Here is a 19,917-nt window from a genome sequence, read left to right on the forward strand (position 1 = left end):
AAATATTTTAGCTCAGTAGGTCCTTCAAATGCAAGTGAATGGTGATTTATCTTTTGAAGCTCCAAAAATCACATACAGTCAGCATAAACTTCATCCATATGACACCAGCTGTTAAATTAATGTCTTCTAAAGCAATACGATCAATTTGGTGCGAAAAAGATACATGTTTAACTACTTTTTTAAACTGTAAATCATGCTTCCGTTGAGCAGCGGTACGCGTGTGACGTAATCGCATTGGCATTTGAAATACGCAAAAACTGATGCACGTGCATCACAGCCGGAAGAGCAGCGCTGTTAACAAGTGAGGAGGAACAGAAGCTTCATTGGTTTAGGTTTAGACCTTGGTGCATTTGTGTGCTCATCCTGGATGTCTCAGCCGAGTGGAGAATGTGAGATTACATCTGTATCCATGGCCAGTGTTGGAAGAGTTACTTTTTACATGTATTCCACTACAGATTACAGAATACCTGCTGTAAAATTTAATTTTAGGTCAGTAATGTATTCTAAATACTTTGGATTACTTCAGCACTGGTAGATTTTTTCACTTTTTTTGACTATATAAAAACTGTCAGTACAATAAGACAAACATGTTAAAAATACATTCTCTGAAAAACCTAAATATCTATGCAGTGTTGTTTCTAAAACAAGATGAATCAAACTGATCTTGTTTTAAGGATCTTTAGATATTTTTACAGGAAAATTTTTGTATTGTTATCAAGAATATGATTTTTGCCCTAATATCAAAAGGTCTTACTAGAAAAAAAATAAATGATCCAACGGGAATTTTGATTAAAAAAAAAAAAATATGATCGTGCCTGGTAACGTGCATGTAAAATGGCTAGAAAAAGCATTTTAGCTTATCATAAAGCAATTTACACAAGGTTTATTTCTATTTCTTCTGCTACAAACTTCTGTCTGCTCATATGAATGTTACACATCATAAGAAAGTGTTTCACTGCTGTACAAATGCACTTTGGATCGCATCATTTATATGTATAAATGTTTTCCATCTGAAAGGACTAAATATTAAATGAAACAAATGACAATAAAATGCAAAGTAATCTCTTCAGTAATAAAAATACTTTTTGAATGTAACTATTCTAAATACCAATGATTTAAATTGTAACTGTAGTGGAATACAGTTCTATGAGGAAGAGTCGCAGACTTGAGTGAAATTTAAGATTACATTTATTTAATGAATATAAAACAGAAATGTAGTGTCTCTTTGGCGTAAGCCCCATCTGGCTGTCCGAAGAAGTTGTACTCCGAACAGTCATATCCTGCCGGAGATAGGAGGCAGGGGTGAGGAGCCTACCCCTGTGCAGGACGGGACTCAACTGGTGGTGGTGGGGTGGTGGAGGTTGCCGTGTTAGCACACTGAAACAGCAATGTGATAGATTGTGAGCAAACTTATAAAACAATGGCTTACATGTGATTGGCTAGGAGTTACCTAGCAAATGGTGCAATGTACAACTGCTAGTCTTCCCGCTAGAAGTACGCTGTGCTTACATTTACTTATATTTTGTATTTTAAATACGTAATCCCGTTACACGTATTCCGTTACTCCCCAACCCTGTCCATGGCAACATGAATACTTCACAAGAGATCACCTGAACTCCACCCTCTCGTGAAGTGTTGGATTGTAGTTAAAGTACTTAAATATTTGTCTTTTCACACCAAAAGCGATTGTCGCTTTAGAATTTAACAGCTTCATTAAACTTCATCGTATGGATGAAGCTTATGCCCACTGTCTGATTTTTGGAGCTTCTTTTTCTCCCCTTTTCTTCTAGTTTAGAATGCCCAATTCCCACTACTTAGTAGATTCTCGTGATGACGCAATTACTCACCTCAATCCGGGTGGCGGAGGACAAATCTTAGTTGCCTCCACTTCCGAGACAGTCAATCCAAGAAACTTATCAGTGACTCATTGTGCGCGACACCACGGAGACTCCCAGCATGTGGAGGCTCATGCTACTCTCTGCAATCCATGTACAACTCACCACACGCTCCATTGAGAGAGAGAACCACTAATCGTGACCACAAAGAGGTTACCCCATGTTACTCTACCCTCCCTAGCAACCGGGCCAATTTGGTTGCTTAGGAGACCTGGCTGGAGTTTAACTCAAAGTAACCCATTGTCAAACAAAAAACAATAGACCAATTTTGAGAGAGTTTAATTCTATAAGTGGCCACATTTAACTATGAATATGCATCAAATGCAAGAATACAAAGAATTGTATTTCTTTTAGCTAACTTGTAGAAGGCTTCAACCATATCAATCACTTCAAATGATTATTACCAAGGCCGTAACCATGTCTTGAACAAAACTATTTTGGGGTTGGGGGGTTATAGGTGTTAAGGTCACAAATGGTCCCCTTAGGCTCCGAATGCAATAATTTTCTGAATAAAGGCTTTAAACGCAATAAAGGCCTTATTACACAGTTCTCTCTGAAAACTTCAGGTTCATTAAACTGTTAGACTTGCATGTTAATATCGAGAGTGTCTGTTATTGCCAGGAAAGGTGTGGTGATTGCAAAATCTGCACTACACCCAGGAGACTGTGCATCAAGTCTGTCACCTTAACCACAAATGCTTCCACTGCAGACCACACAGAACCATCTTACAGGTGACTGGTATTAGCCAGCAGCCAGTCAATCTACTGGTTTCTGTCCTTAACTAATCTGCAAATGCAACAGAGTAGATTGTGGAATAGCAATTGCATTTTTCATGCAATGAAAACACACATTAAAATTGAAGCGGCACATTAGAAGTCCGATTAAGTGAATGACCATTGCTTAGTTGGAAGCCTCTTCCCAACTAAATTTATTCACCTTATTTTTCGAATGGATGTAGTTTCCAATACAGTAATTGGACAAATGGTTAAAACAAACCATCTTGTGAACAGGGTCTCCAGATGATTTGTTTTAACCACATGCCAACAGTCAAAGCATTCCAATGTGTGGTGCAGACAGCTATGTATTCACAACAATCAGGACAGAGTACTCAAAACTGGATCAGTATGAGTTCTCCGTGTACACCATTCTTTTATCTGGCTATTCTTAGCGTGCATAAACCAACTTTTACACACATTTATCCATTTCTTCTATTGCTCTTAAAATGCCTGTTTAACAAGAACAGTGACTTACCATAACATGGAAGATATAATTGTGAATTTAATACTGTATCAAACTAAATTTAGGGTGATGGTACTTAAACAATGGAGTCTCTTCTCTGGAACATGACCATTTAACAGTTGTGGATGGTACAAGCACATCACCACAGAGTCACTACGCAGATCTGAGCAGTTTCTCTGTTGTTGGACTGGAATACTGCTCATTGCAAAGTACACTCTACTGCTAATTTCTTTAAGTAGTGGGGGGGGGGGGGAGGGGAAAGAGAAATTTGATTGGACTTCTGAAAGTCAAGGAGATACTACAACTCATGGAGTTTACTTCCAGTTCACTTGTCATACTGGACATTCCATTGCAGAATACAGCATTTCTTGCAGTGTACTGTTGTACACCAACTGCACAGAACATGGTCCACAAAAATTAGTACACTCCCCCAAAACATGCAATGGTCTAATTTTCTGACCTGCAAGGTTCAGTCTCCTGACAACAGGTGGGTTTCTTTTTGGACACTGTATTACATGTGGACCATGAGCCATCTACCGGAACTAATTACACAACCAAACCTATCAGATATTCTGAATAGGACACTTAACCACACCAATTATCCACTGGCATTCCAGAGACATCAGTACTCATTACCATTAAAAACAAAAAGTACCACAAACAGCATTCAATGCAACACACGACTACCAAACACTAGCAAGTTACTGCTCTTTCCTTCTAAAATGGAAACTAACAATTCCCTACAAGTGGCTGGACAAAAAGCCCCCTGGGGAGCAAGAAAACCACCCCACTACAAAACACATTTCAAAACAAGAACAAGTTTATTCACGTGTGAAATCAGATTCAGCCTTGAATGGTGCAGTGCTGCCCTCGTGTGGCCACGTATCACACTCCAGCTTTCATCTGGTTGTGGGGTGGTAGAGGTTTCTCCAGGTGGTGACCCACAGTGAGACCAAAGGGAGAATCAGCCTGCTTTTCCTTGACTTCAGGCTTCAGCTGAAAGCCTTTCCCCTCATCAAAGCTTTCTGCAGGCAGGAAAGCAAGAGGAGTCTCACTCAGCAGACCTTGAAGACGAGAACGCCAGCTTTCCAACAGGTTCTCACGGCCCTCAGGAGAGAGGTGCATGGGTGCCCAGAAGATCTGTGGTGCCAGAACCTGGAAGCCACAGTAGTAGAGGACACCATTCTACAGAACAGACATTCCATTACATCATGAACAATGTGTGCAGTAACTAAACACTGCACAACTCAAGTCTGGTTGCATTGAGAACAGGGAATAATGCTACTTACCTGAATTGGCCATAATGTAACATTCATATCTCCATTGATCCCATTAGGGCTAAACATGGACTCATGAGAGCCCGTGGTGAAGGACAACATGGCTTTTTTATCCTGAAGTGAATAAAACCTCAAATCATGCCAACAGAAATGTCCCGTTCACAAATTTCTCATTAGGCGTCTAGAATTATGCTGTTTGAATTGAGGCTGAGAACAAAAAGCACCATCTGTGGGGATTCTAATAAAAATAGGACTGTGCCAAAATAGGCCTCACCCTGAAGATGCCCTGACTGTAGCGCTCTTCTGGGGTGTAGGCAAAACCCAGTGTAAAAACCCGATCCATCCAGCCTTTCATGATTGCAGGAACGGAGAACCAGTACATTGGAAACTGCAATTAACAGACAGCAAACGGTCATATATATATATATATATAACCAAGCAAGACTGCACCAATAAGAAAATGTTCACCTGAAAAATAATAAGGTCAGCTTCTTTGAGTTTCTTATGCTCCTCAACAATATCAGAAGCTAGTCGCCCCTCCTGCCAGGCCAACATGGTCTCCTCTCCATAACAGAAGTGCTCTGGATTCTTTACAGATCCTGGGGAAGAGTTTAGAAAGTAATGATTTGAGCAATATTAGAACGCAAATATAAAAGAACACTCCTTCACACACACCAGTGATATCCTCCTTGGTTGCTGTGGCCTTGAACTTCATTCCGTACAAGTCAGACACGAGCACACTGCAGCCCTGTTCCTTTAGGGCGGCCGCAGTAACATCTTTGATAGCTGCATTGAAAGATCCCGCGCTCTGGTGCGCGTACACAATAAGCACGGTATTCGCGGCTTAGGGAGTACATAACCAGAACATAATTAACGTTTATACACATCGATACAACAATGAAAATGTACAACAAAGTGAAAGAATAAAATCTAAACGCACTTTAAAATGGCACAAAAATAAAACCCACTCACCCATATTGTCTCACTCACAGGTCTCAAAGTACTGCTGAACAATTGAGCTCTGAGCTCCCTTTTAATCACATTTACCTGGGCACACCTGAGTCATTTTACTGATCGATTAGAGTTTGGACGAGCCCGCCCAAGACTTGAATATCTAACAGCTGATCTGTTATCTGAGAAGAAGAAACAAAATCAATTGACGGGAAAACTAACAAATTTAACACGTTTATAACTTATAAAGCTAAATAAATTAATTCTTAACTGAACGACTTTTCACTAGCATTTTATGAATCGTTTTTGACCCACCCCACTATGACCGGTAAGTTCTATTTCTTTACCACTAGATGTCACAATACAATTGCAACTGAAGCAGATGCATGTAAAGAATAATCAATATTTTCATCCAATACAGGTAGGCTATGGAACAAATACATTAAGTCTTTATGACATATACCAAAAACTTGGTTTGGGCAACTCAACTTTGCTTGTAAATATTGATTTATTGATTTGCAGGGACATATTAGGATGTAAGCACACTGAGAAAATCAGGCAAACAGTCAAGGTGATCAGCGGGGGACAGATGTAACACTTTACATAAGAAACATGAGAGCACATGCTTCTAGAGTTTTGTTAGCTTTTATTCAGTCAAAATGCTTATATAAGTAATCATTTTATAAAATATCATTTTAGAGTAGTACATACATACATAAATACATACATACATACAGATAGATAGATAGATAGATAGATAGGTAGATCTATTTATACATATGCATTAAAAATATTTGAAAACAGCAGCAGATTATAGTATGTCTCTATATTTCACTTAAGTTTTTAAACTGTAGGCCTGTCTTATTACAAATGAGTGTTACAGTACCCAGTATGAGGAAATGTACAACAAATGCCCTCCTTGTTTTCATAAACTAATTCTAGAACACAGTAGTTTATTATTATTATTATTATTTTATGTATTTTGTTGGTAGACAGATAAAGGTGTGGTAAAAAAAAAAAAAAAATTTGCATGGATTTCTAGTCAGTATTTGTGCAGTATAGCAAAAAGCAAAAAGTGTTACAACTTTACTCTGTCTACCCTAAGGGTCATTCCGCATAACACTGTAAACAATGACTTTAACAATGAAAAACTGATGCCAACTTTTACGACATGTTATTTTAGGCAATTTTCTTAACACATCAGCAACACGTTTTTTTTATTGTCTGTCTTTATGAGGATGCCTTTTGGGCTTCCCCTGCCCTGTGTTTGCAAAAACATTTTAAATGTGAAGAAAAAATACATTGAAATAAATTCTAGTATTTAGTATGTATCTGTCAATAACTTTTTATGTTTTAGTGGACATCGTATATATTTTTTAAGACTTAAAGTTGTGTCCCCAAAGTTAGATGTCAACCCTGTTACCATTATAACTCCCCCTTATTAAAATATTGTACAATTCCATATAAAATGAAATAATAATAATAATAATAATAATAATAATAATAATAAATATAGATGCAAGCGGCAATCATCGGGGTCCAAGCACATGTGAAGAAATAACCAAATAATCAGAATTGACAGAAATGATCCAGCAGATGCCAAATTATACAAACTGACTATATAAAAGCTGCTGAAAGCTGATTGGTCGATGGCGGCCATGTTTTTCAAAATATCCCACTGTCAACATAGACCTTGATGACACCTTGGACAAATAAACTGCATGCAAAATTTCAAGTCGATCGGACCAACGGTTCCATAGTTAGAGACATATTTGTTTTTAACCATTATAGCGCCACCAAGAGGCAGAGGTGCGTAATATTTGTGTGTGTCCTCAGAATGACCTCATACATGAGTGTACAAAATTTGGTGATAATATCTCAATCTGTTCAAGAGTTATAACCATTTTAGTAAAAATGGCCACACCCATTATGAACGTTTTGGCATACCATTTGACGATAAATTTTACCATTCCTTTGTTTACTTTTCATTTTGGGACTCCAGAGACTGTTTCTGCACTTGTTTGGTTCCAATCGGGCGAACGGTCTACGACTAGTTCGAAAAAGTAATCTTTTAAAATAATCTCAAGTATTTATTGTTATTGTTTCAAATCAATGGTGCTTAAGGCAAAGTTGTTGAGAATGAGGAGGTTTACAGCATGGTATGACTAATTGGGGTGGGGTGGAATAATAGGGTTCAAAACAGAGTAACTATGGATGCAAACTTTAATACAGTGAAAAAGACACTCTATTAGCATAACATAAATATATATAAATAAATAAACATTTCCAACATTCTTTTGAATGTCCATGTACTAAAATAAAATATTTGATGCCATGAGCGTACCTTCATTTACTACTACTATTATTTTTGAATGGCCATGGAAAACAATTTTACCTGGTCGCAAAAAGTAGTCCGTTAATTTACCTGATGAACTTTCACCTTTTGCTGACCCTTTATGCTTTGCAGAGCTAATGTGTGCTTCTAAATCACTTGCACCTTTATTAGCAACTGACACATAAGTGCCAGCTTTACATGTCACACATGCTGCTTCCCACGGATCTCGACCTGGACGAAAGAATGGGAATTTTTTGTGCAAATCTTCTGTAAAGTTGCACTTTAATTTGGGCATTGTTTCCACTCAGTTGTCATTTACTGCTACTGTCAAGCAACTTTGATGCCGAACACAACAGAGCTTCGCGAGTTCGCGGAGAGATTGACAGGCAGGAATTTGGCCAATAGTTGCTGCAAGCCTCTTATAATCGACCAATTGGTGTGCGAGAAGGCGGGACTTACAAAGAGGGGGTTAAAGAAATGCAAATATGCGCGCGCACACAATGAAGTATTAGACCAGATGCACATCATAATGCGACTAAAGCCGAATCCCAGACGGACGCTTTTTTAAGGTCCGAAAAAGAGGACATATGGTCACCCTAGCATAGCTACACGTGCATGACTTCAAGAAGTGCAAGAGGTTTCTGTTTCTAGCTCCAGACTCCCATAATTAAAAATAGCAAAGAGGGTGAGAGAACCCTGAAACTCCCCCCAACTCGGAAAGAACAAGCGCTCGAGTACAGAATGACTGAACTAAGCAAGAAAAAAGTTTAACCGCTCTGTAAACTGACAATCACACTGCTGAGAAAACGGTCTAACTCTTATCAAACCAAGTCCAGAACGTTTACAGCCATTTTGGCATCTCCTCGGGGGCGACACGTGTGTCATGAAAAGGCGTTTGCGCTCTCAGCACCGGTGGTGACTCTTCAGTCAAAAGAGTACAGCAGGAGGAAGAGTGCAAAAGACGGATGTAACAAAATGAACAGCGTCGCCAACGACACAACGTAGCCTAGTCGCTGTAAAGAGTTGGAGACGCCTTTTCTTCTTTTATGCCTTTGTTGGAGAAGTGTTTATTGATTGGGATCCGCTCTCGAGCGTGCGTTTCTTACGGAAGGAATAATTAAAGGTGATTCTAATGGGGTCACAAGGGCCAGGGCGTAAAAGAACTCCCAGCAAAATTGGGTTGACTGCCGAGGAAGATGCCCTCAACATCATTGCAAGAGAGGTAAATTAAGCTCTTATGCGTTAAACCACTTCAGTGTTCTCGGTGGGATATATAATAAAAGGAACTTGTAGACCTCCTTAGGAAAACGTGAATATCACATGGTTCTGCCTCTAAGCCAGTTTATTTATTAAACCAAAGATCCCTAGACCGGTCTCACGAGTAACTAATTAACATTACAACAGCCCGTGCATCTGTTTGCCTTTATGTGGCCCTAAATTCTGTAGAATACTAGCATGTGTTCTTATTGGCAAGTGGTAGATAATTTCCTCTCCTAGTAGTCTTGTCTGCTTCCTGTGTGTTTTAGTTGTAATGTCTACACCTAACTTCAAATTTCTGAGCTCTGTAGGTCAAAAGTAGTGTCTTCCAGTACCGTTATTAATGATATTACTAATATTTGATATTGTTAACCTTTAAGAATGTGCTACCAGTGTGCAACATAAGCTGGACTGATGTGTTGAAACAGGCGCTGGGTGCTCCTTGCTGGAGAAAACCATGATTTGACTGCTTGGGAAATGATTTTGGCCCAGACTGATCTTTGATCTTGAATCTATGATGTTTTAAACTCCCTTCATTACACACCCATGGTGAAAAATAACAAACTCTTGAGCTGTGTGTGAAGTGCACACATTTTCAAAGATATTTAAACTGTATATTTAGCAAATGTTTTGTTCTGTTAATAGACAGCGTGTCTCTGACACATCATGCTCTGTGGTTGGCAGAAGATAGGTCTTCTCACCCTGATGTCAGCATGAACTGCCCTCTCATTTAATGATGTGAAACAGTCAGTGAAGCTTATACAAACCTTTAGCATGTCTTCAGACATGATTCTTTTAACTGATACTGTTTTTGATAGCTGATACACTCAGAAACTGGAGCTGTAAGACACACGCTGTTGCTTAAATCCTGTGCAAAATGTTATGTTATGAGTAGCACATTAAACATGTTGCAGTCATATGCTTAATCGTCTTGGTACTACTGGACTGATTGCAACTTGAAATTAGAAGTTTATTAAGTTTGTTTTCTGTGGCACATTCAGTTGACTTATTGTTAGTGAGCAGTGTTGGGTAAGTTACTCTAAAAAAGTCATTAATTACTGTAACAGTAAAAGGTCGGGCAAGGAGGAGCCGGGAACCGGCTGAACAATCAACATAAACTTTTAATGCATAAATTAACTTTAAAACAACATAAAACATAAGGACACAGACACACATGCAAAGCTGCCGCGTGCGTCTCTCTCTCTCGAACTGGCCAAAGAATTTAACGGGGCAGCATTAAATTAGAAAACATATATTTTAACATTAGATGTTATATTTCGATTTTAAATTCACTATTGTTTTATATAGAATTGTTCTATAGTCTATACAGTATTTAACACAGTTTCATCAGAAGTAACTATTTAAATGACTGAAAAAGTAAGAGTAATCCCTTTTTCCCTTTTCAATTAAAAAGTAATTTAATTACAGTAATTAATTACTTTGTAATGCATTACACCCAACACTGTTTGTGAGCACATGGAGAAAGAGTTTGTTGAAACAGACCTAGTGTGTCGTTGAACATCTGATCAGGAAGTTTTACATTTGCATACTTTCAGCATAAATGCTTTTTTTTTTTTTTCCTGCTCTTTATTCCTCTTGAAAATGAAATTGGTCAACATTTTGGTGCAAAAAATAGCTTGTACTCCCATTTGTACTTTGTTTGAACTTGTAACATACATGTTGCAGAGCGAGGTCACTTAAGGCCCCGTACGAGCATCACTCGAGGAGAAGGTTTAGTTTCAGTTTGACGTTGACAAAGGTACTGTGGTTTTAACCCTTTTGTAGCACTAAGACACATTTTCAAGGCAGATTTAGCTAAAAGTTCTTCAAGCTAGCAATGTTCTTAGGGCCTTTTTTCTCAAAGCGATTTTGTCTTCTTTCTAGTGCCTGTTTTAAGTTGTCCTTGCTGAGTTAAGTTTACCCACCTTTGCTCACCTGGTACCTGCATCTGTTACTGATAGGGTGCCATTCCACACTTGCTGGCTTCTGACAGACTGTTATTTTGGCCCTCATGTTCTAGCCGATTCTGTAACAAAAGCTTTAAAAATAGAAGGCACTTAAAGACCAGCTGTTAAAACATCCAGCTTCAAGACCAAACATAAAATTTAGAGAGACTATTACAATGAACAGGAGGAGGAAGCAGGCATCTGGAACTGGGAACATATGCTGATAATATATGCATCAGTAATCCTCCTCAGTGACCTGACCTGCTTTACAAGCTCTGCTTTCCTTGTGGTGTGTAATATTGCTAAACTGTTAGTGTGCCCACCATTACTGCATGTCATACCAAAGGTCTCTTGAATGCTTGACAGATTTTCTAAGGTGTGCAATTATTTTTCAGTAAACGCAGAGCTATGAAGTTGTTCCAGGTCTTAACCGCATAACGGCTCCATATCACTTCGTCAAATTATTTCAGTTATTACAGAGAGCAGTAGTACAGGCTACCACAGCAAAATAACCAATTAAAACAAAGACACTGGGTAAGTACATTGGATAAGAATGACAAATAAGCTCTGTAATTTCTTAAATTTATTTCAATTAGGGCTTGGAAATTTAACGTGTTAATTTCTGCGACTAATATTTTTTTGTTGAAAGCGTACCATAATTTAATCGTGATTAATCGGAGAAAACGGTGCAATTAATTAGATAAAGTTTTCAATTCACAGCCCTAATTTCAATTTCTGTTGAAAAGAGCCCTTGTGCTCTCACCCACACACACTGACACTCACACGTATGCGTGCGCACACACACATATCGAGTCGCGACCAACAAACAGAGCCTTGAAGTAAATGCGACTTGATCAATACAACAGTTTCTATATTTGCTTATACGAATGAACTTTTAATATCTTTGGAAAGCACCCACGCACTGCCCCTCTCTTTTGCTCTCAAACGGACACACACTCTCACACATGGACACACACACACATTACCGCACGGCAAGAAACAAACAGAGCCTTCATGTCAGCACACCCCTGTGACTCAATGGGGATGTAAACAGTTGTTTAGCAACAGAAAATATATATATAAGAATGGCGACACTCACTGTTGCTGAGAAGTATACTTAAACTTACATCTTGGCAATTTGAAGCGATGTTACTGCTGACAAGAGCCGCAACAAACAGAAGTAATCCCACACGCGATCTCACTCAGTTTCTCTCTCTCTCTCTCTCTCTCTCTCTCTCTCGCTCAAACGCACTACCTTGTTACTCCAATAAGTGCTTAACAGCAGCGTAATCCTCCGTTACTAGTTCTAAAGTAACAAAGTCTTGGGCTGTATCAAAGCAAGACGCTGAATCCATGGCAGAAGAAAGTTCCACTCACGAGCGTTTTAGGGACGAAAGCAAGAAAATGTCTTGAAATAAAACCCTGATGTCTTGAGGTGTGGTAACCATGGTATAAGCAGAGTAATTGACTTCGACCCGTTGAATTATTGAGAAATAATGTACACCCAAGGTGTAACGGCCACCTCGGGGTGTGCATTATTTTTCAATAATTCAACGGTCCATCGTCAATTATTCCTTACTTAAAGGTGTACCAAGTAATATTTTCCTCATTAAAAAAGCTGTACTTCTTAAGAAATTAATTGTAATTTTGAAACATGTGGGAAATTATGACCACTCACATTAAAATGATTCCAGTCATATCAGTAACCTTGTAAAAGCTGTTTTATTCTACTTGGAGAGGGTTCGCGCATGGGGGCTGCCATGTTAGATTCACATTACCAGCCAAATACTACTCACTTAATCTCAGTAACCATCCTGTTATTTGACACTTTCACTCATTGATAAAAGTAATCATGGCTGACTGTGAATTGCGAATTTTTACACTGGCATCAGTAACTGAAAACTATTGCGTTTGAATGATGCTGCATCCAGGCCACTAGGTGTCAGTGTAAGTCTAAGACGACATGAACAAGAACTTAGCGCACCTTTAAATGTGAGTTGTTGGGGCCTCAGTAGAACATGTGTTAGTAAAGGATTTCCTGTGAAAGCAATTTCAACAATGGCTACTCAACACTTTGATTCAGTGTTTTGTTTGGCCTTTTAGTGACATGCAGAAGAATTGTGGAATCTATTAAGACAAACTTATGACAAACTTTGTGCTTGTTTCTGTTTCCTAAAGATTCTGGTTTTATGTGTTTGCTTAATAACTACATTCCGCAAAGTTATGGCATGTACTGAAAGTTTTATACACATGTACATTCCTCATTCAAATAAATTAGGCTTTTAGATGTTTTCTAAGGCAGGCCAAGTCCAGATGTCTTCTGGAACTCCCTGAATATAGCTGCATGACAGACAACATACCTGTTGATCATCAGTGGCTGATTTCCCAGTAGAAATAATACACTGATTGAACAATATTGTTTTAGAAGACCTCTAGTGATTTTGTTGAGCTATGAAGCTTATTAAGTCTTAGCTTATGGAAATCTGAACTACTGTCCCCAGAGGTCAAAGTAGGAAGTTTTGTTGAATATATGGGCATGTGTGAGCTCCTGTTTCCAGGTGTAATGTCCACAGAGGGGTGCCAAAAGGGAGTTGTAATGCAAGCTGGATTTTTTCCCCATTTTAAATTATGCAATTCAGTAGAGAGGAATGCATGTTTTAGTAACTCTGTCCCCTAACCTAAGCAACAAACCTAAACCTTACCATCAGTAAAAAAAAAAAAAAATACAATCTTAGAGGAAAAATGGAACCTCCAAACAGTGCTCGTCATTTATTAGCTGTGTGATCACTTCCTTTTTTCAACATGGCACGTGAACCCAGGTCTGTGACGCTGCTGACAAGATGTGCAGTCAGTCACGCCACAGGAGAAGGTAAACACAGCTGAACTGATGCAAGAAATGTCTGATGAGATATTGCACTTGTCAGTAACTCGGCAGAATGTGGTTGATGAGAGGGTGCTAGAAAATTCGGTAGCAACGTGTCAACATTCTGTGTGATTATGTTGTATTATTACCAAGAAGTAGCACATTGATAGTTCAAGCACTTAACAGAGTAGCTGTAGGCCTAGCTCAGCTAGTGTCCTCCTCCTCATTATTTAAAATAAAGAGCAGATGTACAACCCCAAAAAAGTTGGGACTGTATGGAAAATGCTAATGAAACCAAAAAGGAGTGAATTTATATATTCATATATTCATTTTATAATTTATATAAAATATTTATATAAATTATAATTTATAAATTTAATATTCACTCTGTGCTATATTGAAAGCACTACAACAACACATTATTGTTTTATGTTGAGAATTTAATAGTTTTTTTACAAATCAGATGATTGCAACACCCTCCAAAATAGTTGGGACAGTGAAGTGTTTACCACTGGGTAACATCAACATTTCTTTAAATAACGTTTATTAAGCATTTGTGCACTCAAGACACAAGTTTAAGTTTAGCAAGCGGAATTTTTCCCAATTCATCCATTATGCAGGTCTTCGGCTCTTTCAATTGTACGGGGCCTTCGTTGCCATATTTTGCGCTTCATAATGTACCAAACATTCTCAAATGGAGACAGGTCAGGACTGCAGGGAGGCCAATCTAGCACTTACACTTTCTGCTTACACAGCCATACACTTGTAATCCAGGCTGATTATGTTGCTCCAAAGTGTGCACATACATGTCTGCATTAATGGTGCCCACACAGATGTGCAAGTTACCCACGCAATGGGCACTGACACACCCCCATACCAGGACAGACACTGGATTTTAGACCTGAATCTGATAATATCTTGGATGGTACTTTTCCTTTTTGGCCTGGAGAACGTGACGGCTGTTGTTTCCAACAACTATTTAAAATGTGGACTCATCGGACCACAAAACACAGTTCCACTGTTGTACTTTCCATCTCAGATAAGACCGGGTACAGAGAAGTCGGCGGCACTTCTGGAAAGTGTTGATGTATGGCTGCTGCTTTGCATAGGAAAGCCTTGACTTGCATCTGTGGATGCAGTGGCGAATGGTGTTGATTGACAAAGGTTTACCAAAGTATTCCCGTGCCCATGTCATGATATACATTAAAGCAGTCCTGACCTGTCTTAAATGTGGCACGTTATGAAGTGTGAAATATGGCAACAAAGGCCTCGTACAATTGCACAACTGAAGACCTGCATAATGGATAAATGGCGGAAAATTCAGCTCGCTAAAATGAACAAACTTGTGTTTTGACTCTTGAGTGCCCAAATGCTTAAGTGTTATTAGAAGAAATGGTGATGTTACACAGTGGTAAACACTCAACTGTCCCAACTTTTTTAGAGTGCATTGCAATCATCTGATTTGAAAGTGTACAGTATATGAGTGTATATGTACAGTGCATCTGTAAAGTATTCACAGCGCTTCACTTTTTCCACATTTTATGTTATGTTACAGCCTTATTCCAAAATAGATTAAATTCATTATTTCCTCAAAATTCTACAAACAATACCCCATAATGACAATGTGAAAGAAGTTTGTTTGAAATCTTTGCAAATTTATAAAAAAAAAAAATAAAAATATATATCACGTACATAAGTATTCACAGCCTTTGCTCAATACTTTGTTGAAGCACCTTTGGCACCAATTACAGCCTCAAGTCTTTTTGAGTATGATGCTACAAGCTTGTCACATCTATTTTTGGGCAGTTTCTCCCATTCTTCTTTGCAGGACCTCTCAAGCTCCATCAGGTTGGATGGGGAGCGTCGGTGCACAGCCATTTTCAGATCTCTCCAGAGATGTTCAATCGGGTTCAAGTCTGGGCTCTGGCTGGGCCACTCAAGGACATTCACAGAGTTGTCCCGGAGCCACTACTTTGTTATCTTGGCTGTGTGCTTAGGGTCATTGTCCTGTTGCAAGATGAACCTTCACCCCAGTCTGAGGTCCAGAGCGCTCTGGAGAAGGTTTTCATCAAGGATGTCTCTGTACATTGCTGCATTCATCTTTCCCTCGATCCTGACTAGTCTCCCAGTTCCTACTGCTGAAAAACATCCCCACAGCATGATGCTGCCACCACCATGCTTCACTGTAGGGATGGTATTGGCCAGGCGATGAGCAGTGTCTGGTTTCCTCCAGACATGACACTTGCCATTCAGGCCAAAGAGTTCAATCTTTGTTTCTCATGGTCTGAGAGTCCTTCAGGTGCCTTTTGGCAAACTCCAGGCGGGCTGTCATGTGCCTTTTACTGAGGAGTGGCTTCCGTCTGGCCACTCTACCATACAGGCCTGATTGGTGGAGTGCTGCAGAGATGGTTGTTCTTCTGGAAGTTTCTCCTCTCTCCACAGAGAAATGCTGGAGCTTTGTCAGAGTGACCATCGGGTTCTTGGTCACCTCCCTGACTAAGGCCCTTCTCCCCCGATCGCTCAATTTGGCCAGGCGGCCAGCTCTAGGAAGAGTCCTGGTGGTTCCAAACTTCTTCCATTTACAGATGATGGAGGCCACTGTGCTAACTGGGACCTTCAATGCTGCAGAAATTTTTCTGTACACTTCCCCAGATCTGTGCCTCGATACAATCCTGTCTCGGAGGTCTACAGACAATTCCTTGGACTTCGTGGCTTGGTTTGTGCTCTGACATGCACTATTAACTGTGGGACCTTATATAGACAGGTGTGTGCCTTTCCAAATCATGTCCAATCAACTGAATTTACCACAGGTGGACTCCAATCAAGTTGTAGAAACATCTCAAGGATGATCAGTGGAAACAGGATGCACCTGACCTCAATTTTCATTGTCATGGCAAAGGCTGTGAATACTTATGTACATGTGATTTAAAAAAAATTTTTTTTTAAATAAATTTGCTTATTTCACATTGTCATTATGGGGTATTGTTTGTAGAATTGAGGAAAATAATGAATTTAATCCATTTTGGAATAAGGCTGTAACATAACAAAATGTGGAAAAAGTGAAGCGCTGTGAATACTTTCCAGATGCACTGTATATTATAGAAGTAAAACATCAAATAATGTGTTGTTGTAGTGCTTTCAATATAGCACATGGTAAATAGAATTTAAAAAGCACTCCTTTTTGTTTTAATTAGCATTTTCCATACTGTCCCAGATTTTTTTTTAATTGGAGTTGTAGTTAAACTAGCATGTTTTTTTTTCTTCTCCTTTTCCCCTTTTCTCCCCCAATTTGGCATGCCCAGTTCCCAATGCACTCTAGGTCCTCATGGTGGTGTAGTGACTCACCTCAAACCGGGTTGCGGAGGACGAGTTTTAGTTGCCTCCACGTCTGAGACATCCAATCCATATCTTATCACGTGGCTTGTTGAGCACGTTACCGCGAAGACCTAGCACGTGTGGAGGCACGCACAACTCACCATGCGCCCCGCCGAGAGCAAGAACCACATTATTGCGACCACGAGGAGGTTAACCCAATGTGACTCTACCCACCCTAGCAACTGGGCCAATTGGTTGCTTAGGAAGCCTGACTAGAGTCACATTTAGCACGCCCAGGATTCGAACTTGTGACTCCAGGTGTGGTAGTCAGCATCTTTACTTTCTGAGCTACCCAGGCCCCTAAACTAGCATGTTTGAAGTTTATTTTACAATTCCTATTGTTTACAGCTTTAACTTTTCAAAAATTATGTTCTACTGGCACTGTTACAGTGCCATCCAATTACCACCTGAGACATTTAAAAGCAGATTAGGATGCCATGTTAGGGTCGGCGCCATACTCTGTAGTCTGGAGGGTGTTTAGATGATTAATCTGGGGTCAGACTTTTGGGTGCGGGAGGGGAGCTGTCTGACTGTAATGCCTAGTGGACACTAAACGACTCAAGCTCATCTCCTTTGATGTTTTTAGTTGCTGACTGGTCTGCAACGAGAAGTCTTAGATCTCACGAAGAACAGTCTTGTTGTGTGCACGTGCCTGCGACATGGTGAGACTAGTCCCAGATGCTACCAAAACCAATGAAATACATAGAGAGAGTGAAAGAGAAGGGCAAGGTACTAGGAAGCAGAAGACAAAAATAATTAGAAAATAAAATAAAATTTCACCCATATCTCCCTACCCGCTGTCTTTATTATTTGCAGCTGTTTGTATTATTTTGTTCCTTTGCAAATTAGTGCAAATAAGTGTAAAAATGGGTGCGAGCTGTTCTTTCATGTTTGTTGAAAAAGGAGAGCAAGGTATTGGGTAACAGGAGCCCAAAATAATTAGAAAATAAAACCACCCACATCTCCCTTCTCACTGTTTTAATTATTTTCAACAGTTTTTTCTCTTTGCAAATGATGCCAATAAGCGCGAAAACGGGCGCAAGCCATTCTTTCATGTTTGTTGACATGTTATCAAGCATATACTGCACGAGTTTGTGAATGATTAAGATAACGACATTTTTAAGATGCATTTTTGGGCGATCCGTGTGAAGCGGGGTGACGCTAAAGGCTGCTAAAATGGCTGTTTTTTCACCGGTAATGTGCAGATTTAAAGGGAAATAAGCATACGATTAGAAAATTTAAAAAAGCAAATGCATGAACATGCACAATAGGGACACAGATATGAGCACCATGTACACTAAAAGCTCAGTTAAGGTACTGCGCTAAAATAACTCAGAATTCTGCTTCTCAGAATGTTTGCAAATAATTAAGAGAAACTGTGTGCTGGTTTTTAGCGCTTTCTCGTCTTTTACATTTTTACGCTTTATTATCATTCTGTAATACACAAATATAATGATTGATGTAACGTACCATAACATTTAACTGCCTTACTAGGCTTACAAACTAAACTTGAACTGGATAGATTTCCACACAAAAGAATATTGCTTGTATTCATGATTGTAGACGCAGGTTGAAGCAAACACTTAATGTAGTAGAAGCCTGCATAGCAAACTCTCAAATAATATCTGTATGCTGTCATCTTTCACTGAGAATGGAACCTCTCCATATAAGGACGAAGATTCAGAAAGGGGTTTCTTCCTCTTTCAGACGTCACTGATGGCCCCTGAAGATTATCACAATTGCTTTCCTGTTTATTCTCTGCTGTTGGGAGGCATCCCATATGAAGGAGTAATGCTGAGTTGCTTTTTCAGTATCTCTAAGTAATTTAGGGACATCTATTAATAAAAATCTATTAAAATATTGCCAATCTGTTTTATTTTTTTGTAGATATGAAGTCCAAGAAAAAGGTGATAACTTTAAAATGATTACTATTATAATTCTCAGTTTAATCAGCACCATATTTAAAATCTTGTATCTTCATTTTGTTCTTGTTCTTCATTTTAGTCTTAATTTTGGGTACATGCCAATCTCATGGTCGCTGAAGACATAGAATTATCATTCAATTCTGCAGTGACAATGTGAAGCATTTTTGGCTGAAATATTTTTCAACTTATTTGTAATTGTTCCGTTGTGATACATTATGTCCAAAAGCCTAAAAAGGGAAAGAGAGAAAATGTTTCTTGTTTCATGATTGTACAAATGATTGTACAAGGTCTTATATTGTGGATTCTTGTCTGATAAAACTGTTTGTTAATGTCAAAGGAATGCACAGTCAGACTGCAAACTCTTGCTCTGTCTCGGATTGGTCAGTTGTGCAAGTTGTTTGCTTATTTGACAAATGTAGGTGTGAAACAGCTTGATGTGTAAAACATACTGTTAAGCTGCAATGAGTCTGGTTGTGCATGGTAAAAAAAGAAATAGTCCAGTGTTCTTTCATTTTGACCTGACTCCAATTGACCTCTCCATCTTATTTAACAGATTCTTACAACCTCTGTTTTACATAAGCTAAATGAGCTGCTAAATAGGAAATTGTATTGTCAATTGAAAAAACCCACAAATATTACAAGTCAGAAAGGACACTAACAAGGAATTAAAGCAAACATTTAAATGCAGTTGTTGGTGGGATTGGATGGAACATTATAGGCGTTCTTGCTGTGCCATTAGCCAGTTAGAGTTGACAGGACATCATTTTCCTGTGGCTTCAGAGTGATAAGTCACATGGCATTTATGGTTCAGGTGATTGGCTAAAGAGACTAAATTTCTGTCCTCAACTGCCACG

General features: G+C 39.0%; 2 protein-coding genes across 10 annotated transcripts in view; one reads left to right on the top strand and one right to left on the bottom strand.

Annotated features, from left to right (window-relative positions):
• Positions 1–1,170: 1,170 nt before the first annotated feature.
• LOC127447857 (NAD(P)H dehydrogenase [quinone] 1-like) lies at positions 1,171–10,926 on the bottom strand. Its single transcript, XM_051709977.1, has 8 exons — positions 10,880–10,926; positions 5,384–5,544; positions 5,087–5,254; positions 4,880–5,010; positions 4,686–4,799; positions 4,424–4,525; positions 3,964–4,319; positions 1,171–1,377 (listed from the first exon to the last, which is right to left on the bottom strand). Exons 2-7 carry the CDS (start codon positions 5,385–5,387, stop codon positions 4,020–4,022), a joined length of 819 nt encoding a protein of 272 aa, XP_051565937.1. The 5' UTR covers positions 5,388–5,544; positions 10,880–10,926; the 3' UTR covers positions 1,171–1,377; positions 3,964–4,019.
• The window catches only part of LOC127447855 (leucine-rich repeat flightless-interacting protein 2-like), a 51,892-nt gene continuing 39,956 nt past the window's right edge, over positions 7,982–19,917 (top strand). For 2 of the 9 annotated variants that reach the window (XM_051709968.1, XM_051709967.1), the window contains exon 1: positions 8,199–8,919. In XM_051709968.1, coding sequence (XP_051565928.1) covers positions 8,830–8,919 — 90 coding nt within the window. In that variant the 5' untranslated portion in view covers positions 8,199–8,829. Of the gene's footprint in view, positions 8,920–19,917 lie in introns of all 9 variants that reach the window. The other 7 variants (XM_051709971.1, XM_051709972.1, XM_051709973.1 and 4 more) reach the window with 7 other exon arrangements.

The sequence above is a fragment of the Myxocyprinus asiaticus genome, chromosome 11, assembly GCF_019703515.2.
Source record: "Myxocyprinus asiaticus isolate MX2 ecotype Aquarium Trade chromosome 11, UBuf_Myxa_2, whole genome shotgun sequence".
Classification (NCBI taxonomy): Eukaryota; Metazoa; Chordata; class Actinopteri; order Cypriniformes; family Catostomidae; genus Myxocyprinus; species Myxocyprinus asiaticus.